Genomic DNA, 12,679 nt, shown 5'->3' on the forward strand with positions numbered 1-12,679 from the left:
AACCACACTCCTTAGTAACTGTAATGGAATAACAAGCAATCCCATCTTTAATAGGTGCGAAGGTAATTTCCGGGGCTCATATTAGTTTGTTGAGCTCTGTAACAAGTCCACATGCTTAAACCAGTAGAAGCACCACTTCATAGTCTTGAGGCTGTGAGTCTGAAATCAAGTGCAGCCACATTTCCTTAGAATGTATCTACGGACATCCTGTCTTGTCTTCTGGATCCTAAAGACTGCCAGCAGTCCTTGGTATTCCTTGGCTGGTAGCTGCTACAGTCTAATCTCTGCCTCCATTGTCTCAGGGGGTTCACCTGTGTGTCTCTGTCTCTTTGTTTTATGGAGACGTTAATCACATTGGATTCAAGACCCCACCCTCTTCCAGTATGACCTTATCTGAACCAATTACATTTGCCATTACTGTTTTCAAATATGGCCACTTTGGGGTGTGCTGGAAGCTAGGACATTAACACATTTTCTTGAGAACAATGAAAACTCAACCCAAATGAGTGTAGAGAAAGATACGTGGCTTTTACAGAATGTGTTTGTATTTTAAGTATCTCAATTATTTGTCCAGCTCAGTAAATAAGTCCTGGAACCCAAGTGTTTTACAAATTCCCACTGCAAAACTTACAACATCCCAACAGACAGAAGGATGCCATGAACGTGAATTAAAAGTCAAGTAACACAGAAACAGCTACTGAGGTGGGATGACACCGTTGAGCCAACAGGGAGAGCCCACTGCTTGGAAGGGGAGCGCCACGCTCCCCGGCTGTCAGAGCGCCTTTCGCTAGTCTTTGAGTCTCACTACTTTAAGTTGTCAGAGCAACTGAAGTTCACGAGCTCAGTTGTGAGTGGCAGCAAGCTTGCAGTAATGTGATGCTGGAACACTCATCGGCTGAGAAAATGTGTAGTTATGACACATGGATGGAAAGAGGGGAGTGCGGAGTTCTCCTTAGGGTCTTCAATCAGAAGAGGGTGCTACACATTCCAGATCTCAGCTACCTAGTTGTGGCTGAAATTGTCCAGCTGTGTGTGTGTGTGTGTGTGCGCGCATATGTGTGCTTCAAGGTCAATGGTCTTTTCTATTTGTTCTCCTTGTTTTTCTGTTATTATCCTGAAGCTCCCCCATTGGCCAGGTTGAGCAGCCAGTAGGCCCTGGGATTTCCCTTTCAGGCACCAGAATTACAAGCCCATGCCTTCACACTTGGCATTTTACATGGGTTCTTCGGGCTCAAGCTGAGGTCCCCATGCTGGCTTCCTGGCAAGTGCTTTACCACTGAGGTATCTGTCTTCCCACCGCCACAGCTCTTCTTAACTAAGTCACATGTCCAAGACCTAGGCTATTGCAGCCTATTACTGCGTGCACTAGGTGCTGGGCTCTCTCCCTGCCTTGTGACTCTGAGCTTTGCCTGCATTTTTTCACCCGCTGAGGGCTATTTCTGGTATGTTTCCCTTGGGATGCCAAATCTTGGTCACAACTACTTATGGATAATTCCAGCTCCTCACATCTAATGTGCAGGTGGGCATGCAGCAAGTCAGTTCTTCTGAAGGAATGCAAATAATTGGACTCAATGCACATTGCAAATTGCAGGAGGCTATGCATGTGGTTTGTTCTGCTGAGAGAAGTGATCTGATGATTCTTCTGACCTTGGCAGATCGGAGCCAGCCTTTCAGAAGGCAAGGTGAGGCTGTGTCTTATTACTTGAAGGTAATGGCTTTCATGAAAGATGCAGAACCCAACTGTCTGATAGTATATCTAGCCCCTTCTACTTCCTACACAGCTGGTAAGAAATGAAGTCCCTCACTCTATTACTCTAATTGAATTCCAACTTGGGTAATTATGCTATAATTAAATAAATTTTCCCCATAGTTTTAATTCACTGACAAATAGTGCTAGTCAAGCGACTTCATTTCATTCCCAGACACGCGTCCCCACTCCATTTCCATGATAAGTAGAGTGATTTATATTTGGAAGATATGTGTGTGTGGAAGAACTGCACAGTTCATAAAATATTTTAGGTATCATTTATGATTACACATGCTTTGCTCAGCATGAGATAACATTAATTTCTATTATCATCTTTCATCTAATTTCTCATATGCTTAGTGCCAAAGGAAAGAAGACAGTTAATTAGCATTTCTTGTTTTCAGGACAACTTTGGTTGAGTTACCCAGTGGCCTGTATCTACGTGGAGTTTGGGCTCCCCTACCTCCCCCCATGCCACTGTCTTTGGGAGATGGACTGCATTTGGTGTTTGTTTTAAATTTTACACATGGAAATGCTGTGGTATAATTCCCAAGATCAGGAAGCAGGTTGCAGTAAGTACCACCTTTGCTATCTCTGCTCCCCAGATCTCCTAGTACAAGGTTCTTGTTCTCAAAAAGGCATCCAATGCTAGTCATTATTAATTTACTAAGAAAAGATGAATAGTACATGTGTGATCCAATGTACTGGTCACTGGTTTGTGATAATTTAATGATTTATCCAGGAGTTGGTAGTCTAATCACTAGGACCAGATGCTGTGCAGTTTCTCTGTGTCTCAGGGATAATATTCTGGGCTCTGCTGGGAGGAGGGGGGTCTCAAAATATGAGACCAGGTTTCACAGAGGAATCCAGATTTCAGTGTTATTTTAAAGACTGGCCTTGAACGCTTGAGGAAGGCTTTAGGGAGCCATGACACTAGTGTGCAAGTGCAGGGCCTTGGGCATGCTGGGAAAGCCATCTACTGCCTACCGAGTCCTATCTACAGTCCAATGGACAGTATTTAATATGATATGTCAATAAAAGGTAAGATAGGCAATATGGAAATACTCACGAAAAGCAGCAGGAGCACTGGAGTCACAACAATGCCCTGAAAAAAGAAAGGAAGAGATCATTTGTTGGCCGAGAAAGAATTCTTCTTCCCCAGTTTTGATGGCAATGCTAGTCATCTCAGTGCTGTTTAACAAAAAGAGGAGGAAAGATGGCTCTCCTACAGCACATTAATGTCCCCTTCATGATTATTTATATAAGGCAACATTAAAACTACAATCACCCAATGTGCCTTAAACCTAACTCTCCTTCCCCATGGAAATGTCCCACATGGTAGAAGCTGGCAAGGCTCCGCGTTCAAGGCTTTCCAGGCTGGCTTGGGTAAAGAGCCCCTTTTTGAGAGAAGACAGGTGGTTTGGTCCCAGTTGGGGTCCTCTCCTGAGCAAAGACCACGTCTGCTGTGATGAATGAGATGTCGTGATTCTGTAATGTGAACTGATCTCCCCGAGGAAATGAGCTGCGATCTCAAAACTCATTTCACTTGATTAGACTCTGTGTCTCCATGGTGGAAAGAAAGTCTTTCATCTAATTCAGCCACACAGGACCACCTCAGTCCCTCTGCCTCCCCCAGGCAGAAACGAGCGAAAGATTTGTTTTCTGGATGACAGGGAACAGTTTGAGGCTGTTGTCAATGAGGCAGGATACCAGCTTTTAGCTTCCTTTAAAAGTATGCATTTGAGTTGCGAGTTAACATGACAGGGTTCACTTGAGAACCAGATGACGGCGCCTCTCTCAGCTCTTCCTTTCTGTCTCAGAGCTTCCTTGTGATTTACACAAGAAAAAGCATTTCATCTTTTTATTAATGCACTCTACTTGAGAGCTTGAAATTTTACAGTGTGAATGTGTGTGAGTGTGTGTGAGAGAGAGAGAGAGAGCAAGAGAGAGGGACAGAGACAGAGAGACACGGGGAGAAAAAGAGACAGAGACAGAAAAAGAGGAGGGGTGGGGTGGGGTTGGGGGTGGTGGGGAGGGAAAGAGGGAGACAGACAGGCAGACAGAGGGAGACCACGGCTGTCCTTTTCACAGATCAACAGTCCCTTGGCATTTACAAGGACATCCTCGGTCTTTTCAGTGACTGCACAGCTGTGAATTTGGCACAAGAGACATACTACAGGAACCATGACTGTAATTATTTTTTTTTTAGTTTATTTTCATGTGAATATCCCTATACAGACTTGTTTTATTATTGACTAATAGAATGAATATAGTTAATTATGCAAGTTCAAGCAAATGGCAAGAGGAAGCAGAGCAGTTGAAACCCCAAGGGTCATGCTTTTAAAATCCCATGGCTTATCAATTCCATGGGATTCTATGAAGCAAGTTCTCACTAGCACATTTGGTCAAAGCCAAAACAGTTTTAACTTAGAAAGGCTGCTGTACGTGGCTAAGGGATCCCCAATAAGAATAATAAACAAATTAGCAAAATTAGAAATGAAAAGGGGGGATATTACAACAGAAACCGAGGAAATTCAAAATATCATCAGATCCTACTACAAAAACCTGTATTCAACACAACTGGAGAATCTGGAGGAAATGGACATTTTCTTAGACAGATATCAATTACCAAAATTAAACCAGGATCAAATAGACCATCTAAACGGACCCATAACCCCTAAAGAAATAGAAGGGGTCATAGATAGGCTTCTGACCAAAAAAAGCACAGGACCAGATGGTTTCAGTGCAGAATTCTATCAGACCTTCAAAGAAGACTTAACACCAATATTCTTCAAACTTTTCCACCAAATAGAAACAGAAAGAACACTACCCAACTCCTTCTTCGAAGCCACTGTTACACTGATACCAAAACCACACAAAGATCCAACTAAGAAAGAGAATTTCAGGCCAATTTCCCTTATGAATATCGATGCAAAAATACTAAATAAAATTCTTGCCCACCGAATCCAAGAACACATCAAAACGATCATCCACCATGATCAAGTAGGCTTCATCCCAGGGATGCAGGGTTGGTTCAATATACGGAAATCCATCAATGCAATCCACTACATAAACAAACTCAAAGAAAAAAACCACATGATCATTTCATTAGATGCTGAAAAAGCATTTGACAAAATTCAGCATCCTTTCATGCTAAAAGTCTTGGAAAGGACAGGAATCCAAGGCCCATATCTAAACATAGTAAAAGCAATATATAGCAAACTGGTAGCCAACATTAAACTAAATGGAGAGAAACTTGAAGCAATCCCACTAAAATCAGGGACTAGACAAGGCTGCCCCCTCTCTCCATATCTTTTCAATATAGTTCTTGAAGTCCTAGCTAGAGCAATTAGACAACAGAAGGAGGTCAAAGGGATACAAATTGGAAAGGAAGAAGTCAAACTATCACTATTTGCAGATGATATGATAGTATACTTAAGTGACCCTAAAAACTCTACTAGAGAACTCCTACAGCTGATAAACAACTTCAGCAAAGTGGCTGGCTACAAAATCAACGCAAGCAAATCAGTAGCCTTTATATATTCAAAGGACAAGTAGACTGAGAAAGAAATTAGGGAAATGACTCTCTTCACAATAGCTACAAACAGCATAAAGTATCTTGGGGTGACTCTAACCAAACAATTGAAAGACCTATATGATAAGAACTTCAGATTTCTGAAGAAGGAAATCGAAGAAGATCTCAGAAAATGGAAAAATCTTCCATGCTCGTGGATTGGCAGGATTAATATAGTTAAAATGGCCATCTTGCCAAAGGCAATCTACAGATTCAATGCTATCCCCATAAAAATCCTAACCCAGTTCTTCATAGAGCTAGAAAGAACAATTCTCAAATTCATCTGGAATAACAAAAAACCCAGGATAGCTAAAACTATTCTCAACAGTAAAAGAACTTCAGGGGGATTCAGTATCCCAGACTTTAAACTTTACTGCAGAGCAATAGTGATAAAAACTGCATGGTATTGGTACAATATCAGGCAAGCGGATCAATGGAACAGGATTGAAGACCCAGAAATGAACCAACACACCTATGGTCACTTGATCTTCGACAAAGGAGCTGAAAGTATCCAGTGGAAAAAAAGACAGTCTTTTCAACAAATGGTGCTGGTTCAATTGGAGGTCAGCATGCAGAAGAATGGGAATCGATCCATTCTTATCTCTTTGTACTAAGCTCAACTCCAAATGGATCAAGGTCCTCCACATAAAACCTGACACACTGAAACTAACAGAAAAGAAACTGGGGAAGACCCTTGAGGACATGGGCACAGGGGAAAAGTTCCTGAATAGAACACCAATAGCTTACGCTCTAAGATCAAGAATTGACAAATGGGACCTCATAAAACTACAAAGTTTCTGTAAGGCAAAGGACACTATCAAAAGGGCAAAACATCAACCAACAGATTGGGAAAGGATCTTCACCAACCCTAAATCCGACAGAGGGCTAATATCTAATATATACAAAGAACTCAAGAAGGTAGAACCCAGAGAACCAAATAACCCCATTAAAAAGTGGGGTACGGAGCTAAACAAAGAATTTTCACATGAAGAACTTCGGAGGGCTGAGAAACACCTTAAGAAGCGTTCAACATCATTAGGGAAATGCAAATCAAAACAACCCTGAGATTTCACCTTACACCAGTCAGAATGGCTAAGGTCAAAAACTCAGGAGACAGCAGGTGTTGGCGAGGATGTGGAGAAAGAGGAACACTCCTCCACTGCTGGTGGGATTGCAAGATGGTGCAACCACTTTGGAAATCAGTCTGGCAGTTCCTCAGAAAACTGGGCATGACACTTCCTGAGGACCCTGTTATACCACTCCCGGGCATATACCCAGAGGATTCTTCAGCATGCAATAAGGACACATGCTCCATTATGTTCATAGCAGCCCTATTTGTAGTAGCCAGAAGCTGGAAAGAACCCAGGTGTCCTTCAATGGAGGAATGGATACAAAAAATGTGGTATATTTACACAATGGAGTACTATTCAGCCATTAGAAACAATGAATTCATGAAATTCTTAGACAAATGGATGGAGCTGGAGAACATCATACTAAGTGAGGTAACCCAGTCTCAAAAGATCAATCATGGTATGCACTCACTAATAAGTGGATATTAACCTAGAAACTTTGAATACCCAAGACATAATTCACATATTAAATGATGTCCAAAAAGAATGGAGGAGTGGCCCCTGGTTCTGGAAAGACTCAGTGCAAGAGTATAGGGGAATTCCAGAACAGGGAAGCGGGAAGGGGTAGATGGAGGAACAGGGGGAGGGAAGAGGGCTTATGGGACTTTTGGGGAGGGGGGACCCAGAAAAGGGGAAATAATTTGAAATGTAAATAAAAAATATATCAATAAAAAAAAGAATAATAAAGAAAAGAGGGGGCTACTCTTTATTCTTAAAATTACATTTCCTTAGTGTGTGCGTGCACAGACATCTACTCCAAGGCCTGTGTGGAAACGAGAGAACAGCGTATACAAGTTCACTCTCCTTCTACCATGTAGGCCCTGGGATCAAGTCAGCAGTAAAGGTTTGGCAGCAAGTGCCTCTGCCTGTTAAGCCATCTCAGCAGCCTAAAAAGCTACTTCTATCCTTCGGTGATTTGGTATTGTACTGGCTGGTTTTGTGTGTCAACTTGACACAGGCTGGAGTTATCACAGAGAAAGGAGCTTCAGTTGGGGAAGTGCCTCCAGGAGATCCAGCTGTAAGGCATTTCCTCAATTAGTGATCAAGGGGAGAGGGTCACTTGTGGGTGGTGCCATCCCTGGGCTGGTATTCTTGGGTTCTATAAGAGAGCAGGCTGAGCAAGCCAGGGGAAGCAAGCCAGTAAGAAACATCCCTCCATGGCCTCTGCATCAGCTCCTGCTTCCTGACCTGCTTGAGTTCCAGTCCTGACTTCCTTTAGTGATGAACTGCAACGTGGAAGTGTAAGCTCAATAAACCCTTTCCTCCCCCAATTTGCTTCTTGGTCATGATGTTTTGTGCAGGAATAGAAACCTTGACTAAGACAGGTATATATTTAGAGGTTGGATGGAATTACAAGCCGTACAAAGTAATGTAGAAGTGAAAAATACCTAGCTGTTGACCACTCAACTTCATGTTGTTTTAGAAACTTTTATCAAATACCCAGTTAAATGACACCAAACTCCTTCATGGTGGAGTCACGGTGAGTCCAACACTGCGCCGATGTTTCAACAGCTCACCTACCATACGGCATGCTGGTCTAGATTCAGTACATAATGATCTGTAAGGCTAGATATTCTGATGTCATTTGTGAGAGATTTTATGGTGGAAGAGAAGCCGAGGCTGGGAAATTAACAGAAAGTGATCTGGCAGAAGAAAAGGCTAGCCCAGGAAGGGAGAGGTACTCCAAAGCCAGAAGAGGTTGTGGTGGTTTGGATAGGTTTGGCCCCCATAGATTCATGCATCTGAATGCCTGGCTCCTTCCCCAACACCATGTCTGCCTAGATGCTGCCATGCTCCCCATCATGATGACAACGGACTAAGTCTCTGAAACTGTAAGCCAGCCCCAATGGAATGTTTAAGTCGCCTTGGTCACGGTGTCTCTTCCCTGTGATGAAACTCTAGGACAGAGGGGGAGCAGAAAAGTACAAAAATGTGTGAAGGTAAGCAGACAGAGACCAGTTCACCCAAGGCCTCGGAGGTCTGGGCTCAGTCTTATCAGCAACAGCAAGCCACCCAGGTATAAGGAGTTAATAGTTAAGTGTTTGGCACATGTGCCTAAACACAAACAAAACAGAAACTAAATTATGCTAATTATGTCTTGTCACTACCACTAGCAGCACCTCTGAGAAGCACGCATGGCATCGTGGAAGGGTAAGAACTTTTACCTAGAAAGGTTGAGCCCTGTCACTCTGGCGACCTTTGTCGTATCCTAGAGGTGACACATACTGGCTGTCCTGTAATGTCTAGGCTCCGTGTTCTTCAGGATGTCCATTTCATTTTTCTTTCTAATAACCAGATGCCGACAGGATCAGTAAGATCATAAGGACTCCTAATGCTGTTTTGCTCCGGCACATTCATGGGCTTTAAATTGTGACCCTCCCTACCCGGAGGTGCCGTGCTACTCTGTAGCTCTCTTTCCTGCCTGAGGAAAGAAGGAATTTGAAAAGCCAAGCAATCCAACACCAAGGTCACAAAGCAAAGATGGCAGAGACTGCATACGAGTCAGCATCATCCAGGTCTAAGTTTGCTGGCCACTGGAGAGCAGCTCTCAACCACCGGCATCACTTCCTGCAGAATTCTACCATAGCACACGTGTAGCAGCTGCCTTTGACCCTGGATGATCCACAATACCCAGGGATGGTCATTCCAGAAGCAGAGCACAGAAATCTACAGGTCTCCCTGTGCAGACACTTCAGATACGCAGTAACCAACAGAATAATAATCTCTTAGCTTTCTACCAAGGACTAGTAATATTAAGTTCTGAGGTATTAAAATTTGTCAGTGGATAGGATCTTCTGGCTTGACTATTCCTCATTATTTTTCAATGAAGGGCTGTCAAGTTCATTAACTACAACTGTTACTAGACAATGCTGAAACCTCTTTTTTTCAGTTTTATTAGGAGCCAGGTCATCTCCTACGACATCAGTTATGATATGAGCACTATTAAGTTTGGGTGAAGTCATCATATTTATTACTAAATGTATAACAGCCCGTATTTATGAAGTACTCATGTCAGAGCTTGTGATAAGGGCTTTATGTCTGTTATTCCATGAAATCCTCCCAACCACCATATGAGCTCTGTACTATATAAACATCCTTAAGTACAAGGTAAGGAATTGAATCTTAAACACAGTAGTTGAATTGGGGGACATCTCTCTCCTTAACTTCGGAGCCCGCACTTTTGAATGATGGTTATACACTCTTTTGGGGGCACACATGATTGTCATGGTAAAGGGGTTTGCTATCTGATAATGCAGGCTCAATGGCCAGAACCCACAGAAAGGTGGAAGGGACAGCAGATTCTTCGGACACTGTCTTCTGACCTCCACATGTTCACTGTGGAAGCCCCCTACTCTCCAAATTATATATAAATTAAGGTAAAAATTAAAATCTTTGTGATAAATATTAAAGAAGCTTATCCTCAGTGTGCCTTTTAATGACATGGAATGAACTGTAAGGAAAGCCACTGTGTGACGTAGTTCATACAACCCTATAAAGCTCAGGTTTTGCAAATATCAGTGTTAAAGGTGGAGGGGTACTCAACATTTAAACAGTGCTAGCAATAAGTACTGAAGGCCAGAAAGTCAAATAGACAGGGTTCACAAAAGTCTTCACTTTTTCCCCCTTTCTCTTTCCTAATTAACTCTGCTCAGTGGAAAGCCACGGACAGCACTTCCGGCAGAAGGCACAGAGCCACGGCACTTCCGGCAGAAGGCACAGAACCATGGCACTTCCGGCAGAAGGCACAGAGCCACGGAAGGCACTTCCGGCAGAAGGCGCACACCCTTTTGAAGGGTCAGGGTCATCTCGATGTCTCCTGCAGCTCCTGTGTGTCGAGTAAAGCCTTCTGCCTGCAATACCTAAGAACTCAAGCCATGAAGTGATGGCTTTCATTGTCTCCTGAAAAAGTCCCCCAAATCCATTTACACTGCTTTTGTAAGTCACTGCGTAAACAGTCTAATGACAGCAGCGCTAGGGGTAGAGCCGGTCAAGGCTGATGCTGACATTCAGACAAAGGCAAATAAACCTGAAATGAATGCCTCATGGGATTTTAATAGAAAAACTTACGAAGAGATTTTGCTCTAATAGCTACAGTGATCTCAGTTACTGATGTTTGAGGCCAGTCCCCAGGGTTCTATAAAACTTGATGATGACGACGATGACAACGACAACAGCAACAACTACTACCACCACCACAACAAATCCCGCCAGCTCTGCAAGGATCCTGGGACCTGTGAGAAACGCCCTGAGTCTTGGGAATGGGACGGAAAAGGAGCAGCTGTCCTTGCAGGGTGAGGCTGGAGCCTACTGGTCAACCCTAGGACTCAGCTACCTGAACACACATAGCTTCCTAGACTCCTGTTTATATCAGTTAGTAGCCTGATTATGATATACATGTATTATAAATAAGTGATTTTTCTTGTAGGAAAAAAAGGCCCTAAAGGTTATTGTTTTATTGTGATAAAGACTAATTGGTTCTGTCTGTAGTAGAAATGCATTCAGTACGTTTTTCTGATGGCCTATATAAATATCTACGATTGCCTCAGAAGCCATTTACCATCTGGTGATGCCTTATTATCCGTATGAGCCAAAGTCCAGCCTATTTATTCCATATGTGTAAGGAAATCATGAAAACTAAACTTCTGCAATACCCTTAATGTATATTTGTGTAAAAATTAACTTTAAAAAGTTAACAACTAGCTGGGCAGTGGTGGCACACGCCTTTACTCCCAGCACTTGGGAGGCAGAAGCAGGAGGATTTCTGAGTTCGAGGCCATCCTGGTCTAGAGTGAGTTCCAGGACAGCCGGGGCTACACAGAGAAACCCTGTCTTGAAAAAACAAAAAACAAAAAGCAAAACAACAACAAAAAAGTTAGCAACTATGATTTCTCCAGCTCCCTGCCTTATGGCTAACAGATGACGATATGCTAAAAAGCTGGGGGAAGTTCATCCTTCAGGAGCCAGGTTACAGCAAGCCAGTACGTAACTAGTGGTTCTAGTTAACAAATTCACAGCACTAAGTTCCACAAGGGTGGCATGGGCAGTCCTGAGGATATCTAAATTTAAATGAAATGGGTCAACACTGGGCATGACACCATTACACCAACAACAGTGTAGTTCAATGAGGGTCTCCAAGGACAAAATAGCCTTCTGTGGAAGTGTGTGTAAGCACGGCACTCAGATACTGAGGCCAACCTGGGCTAAATGAGACTCTATTCTAACCTCCCTTCCCCCAAAATCAACAAACCACCTAACCAACACCAAGGACCATGCTTATCACAGCCTGAGAGAGACACACTACCTCTGTTAGATGCTGAGGTGTACAGTAGCAAATGACACAAACGCAGTGACACAGTGTAGGGGTCGTTCTCACCTGCAGGTAAGATGCAGATGGCATAGGAAAGAATACTGCTTCAACTAGGGAACCTAGCTCTGTTGTAATGGGCACAAGGCAGACCAGCCCTTTCTCCTGGGGAGATTCTATTTAAGAAGCCTTACAAGATCGTGAAGAATGTGGGGGTGGGTAGTGTCTCTGCTCCCAAAATATACTAAGCCACAAGACAGTGTTGTCTTCTAACAGAGGAAGTGCCCAGTAACTTAGTGAACATTGGATCAATTGAACACACATTACCAAACTTACTATTGCATTCTTCAAATATAATCAAAGGGCCAATAGCCTCAGACAAGGAAAGGATAACCAGATAATCACTTTGTAATGACAGCATTCCTCGAAGGTGACATTGATCACTCAAATAAAGTAAGATTCTGACCAATGGAACTAATGTCCAACTAACAATTTCTTCATTTGCTTTTTAAATGGAGTAATCTGCTAAGTGTCCTTTTGAAATCTAGGACCTTGATAGACTGGAATATGGTCTCAGAACCAGCAGCAGTGAGCTACGCCTCATATCTACTATTTCCTAACCTTCATTTTGGCAAGCTCCCAGGGTAATCTGTAGATGTGGTGATATTCAGTCAGTGGATTTAGAAGGTAGAACGGAAGCTGTGTTGGGCCAGATAATTATCTAATGTTTCCCTACTGGAATCACTCCATTTGACTGTGGTCCCTGGAAAGCAGCCAGAGACAACAGGTAAACAAACAGGAAAGGCCACGGGTGCCCTGGAGGCAACGGCTGGCTTGGAATTAACAACTATATTTCACAAAGAGAGAAGAGCAACAGGCTATTCTCTGATAACTAGCTTAGTGGACCTAGAACACCTTTCTTT

At 43.0% G+C, this 12,679-nt stretch overlaps 1 protein-coding gene across 1 annotated transcript in view; it reads right to left on the bottom strand.

Moving 5' to 3' along the window:
* Slc10a7 (solute carrier family 10 member 7) overlaps positions 1–12,679 on the bottom strand; it is a 229,270-nt gene that overhangs the window by 61,468 nt on the left and 155,123 nt on the right. The window contains exon 6 of the mRNA XM_052166077.1: positions 2,817–2,852. Coding sequence (XP_052022037.1) covers positions 2,817–2,852 — 36 coding nt within the window. The remainder of the gene's footprint in view (positions 1–2,816; positions 2,853–12,679) is intronic.

This window comes from Apodemus sylvaticus, chromosome 21 (genome assembly GCF_947179515.1).
Source record: "Apodemus sylvaticus chromosome 21, mApoSyl1.1, whole genome shotgun sequence".
Lineage (NCBI taxonomy): Eukaryota > Metazoa > Chordata > Mammalia > Rodentia > Muridae > Apodemus > Apodemus sylvaticus.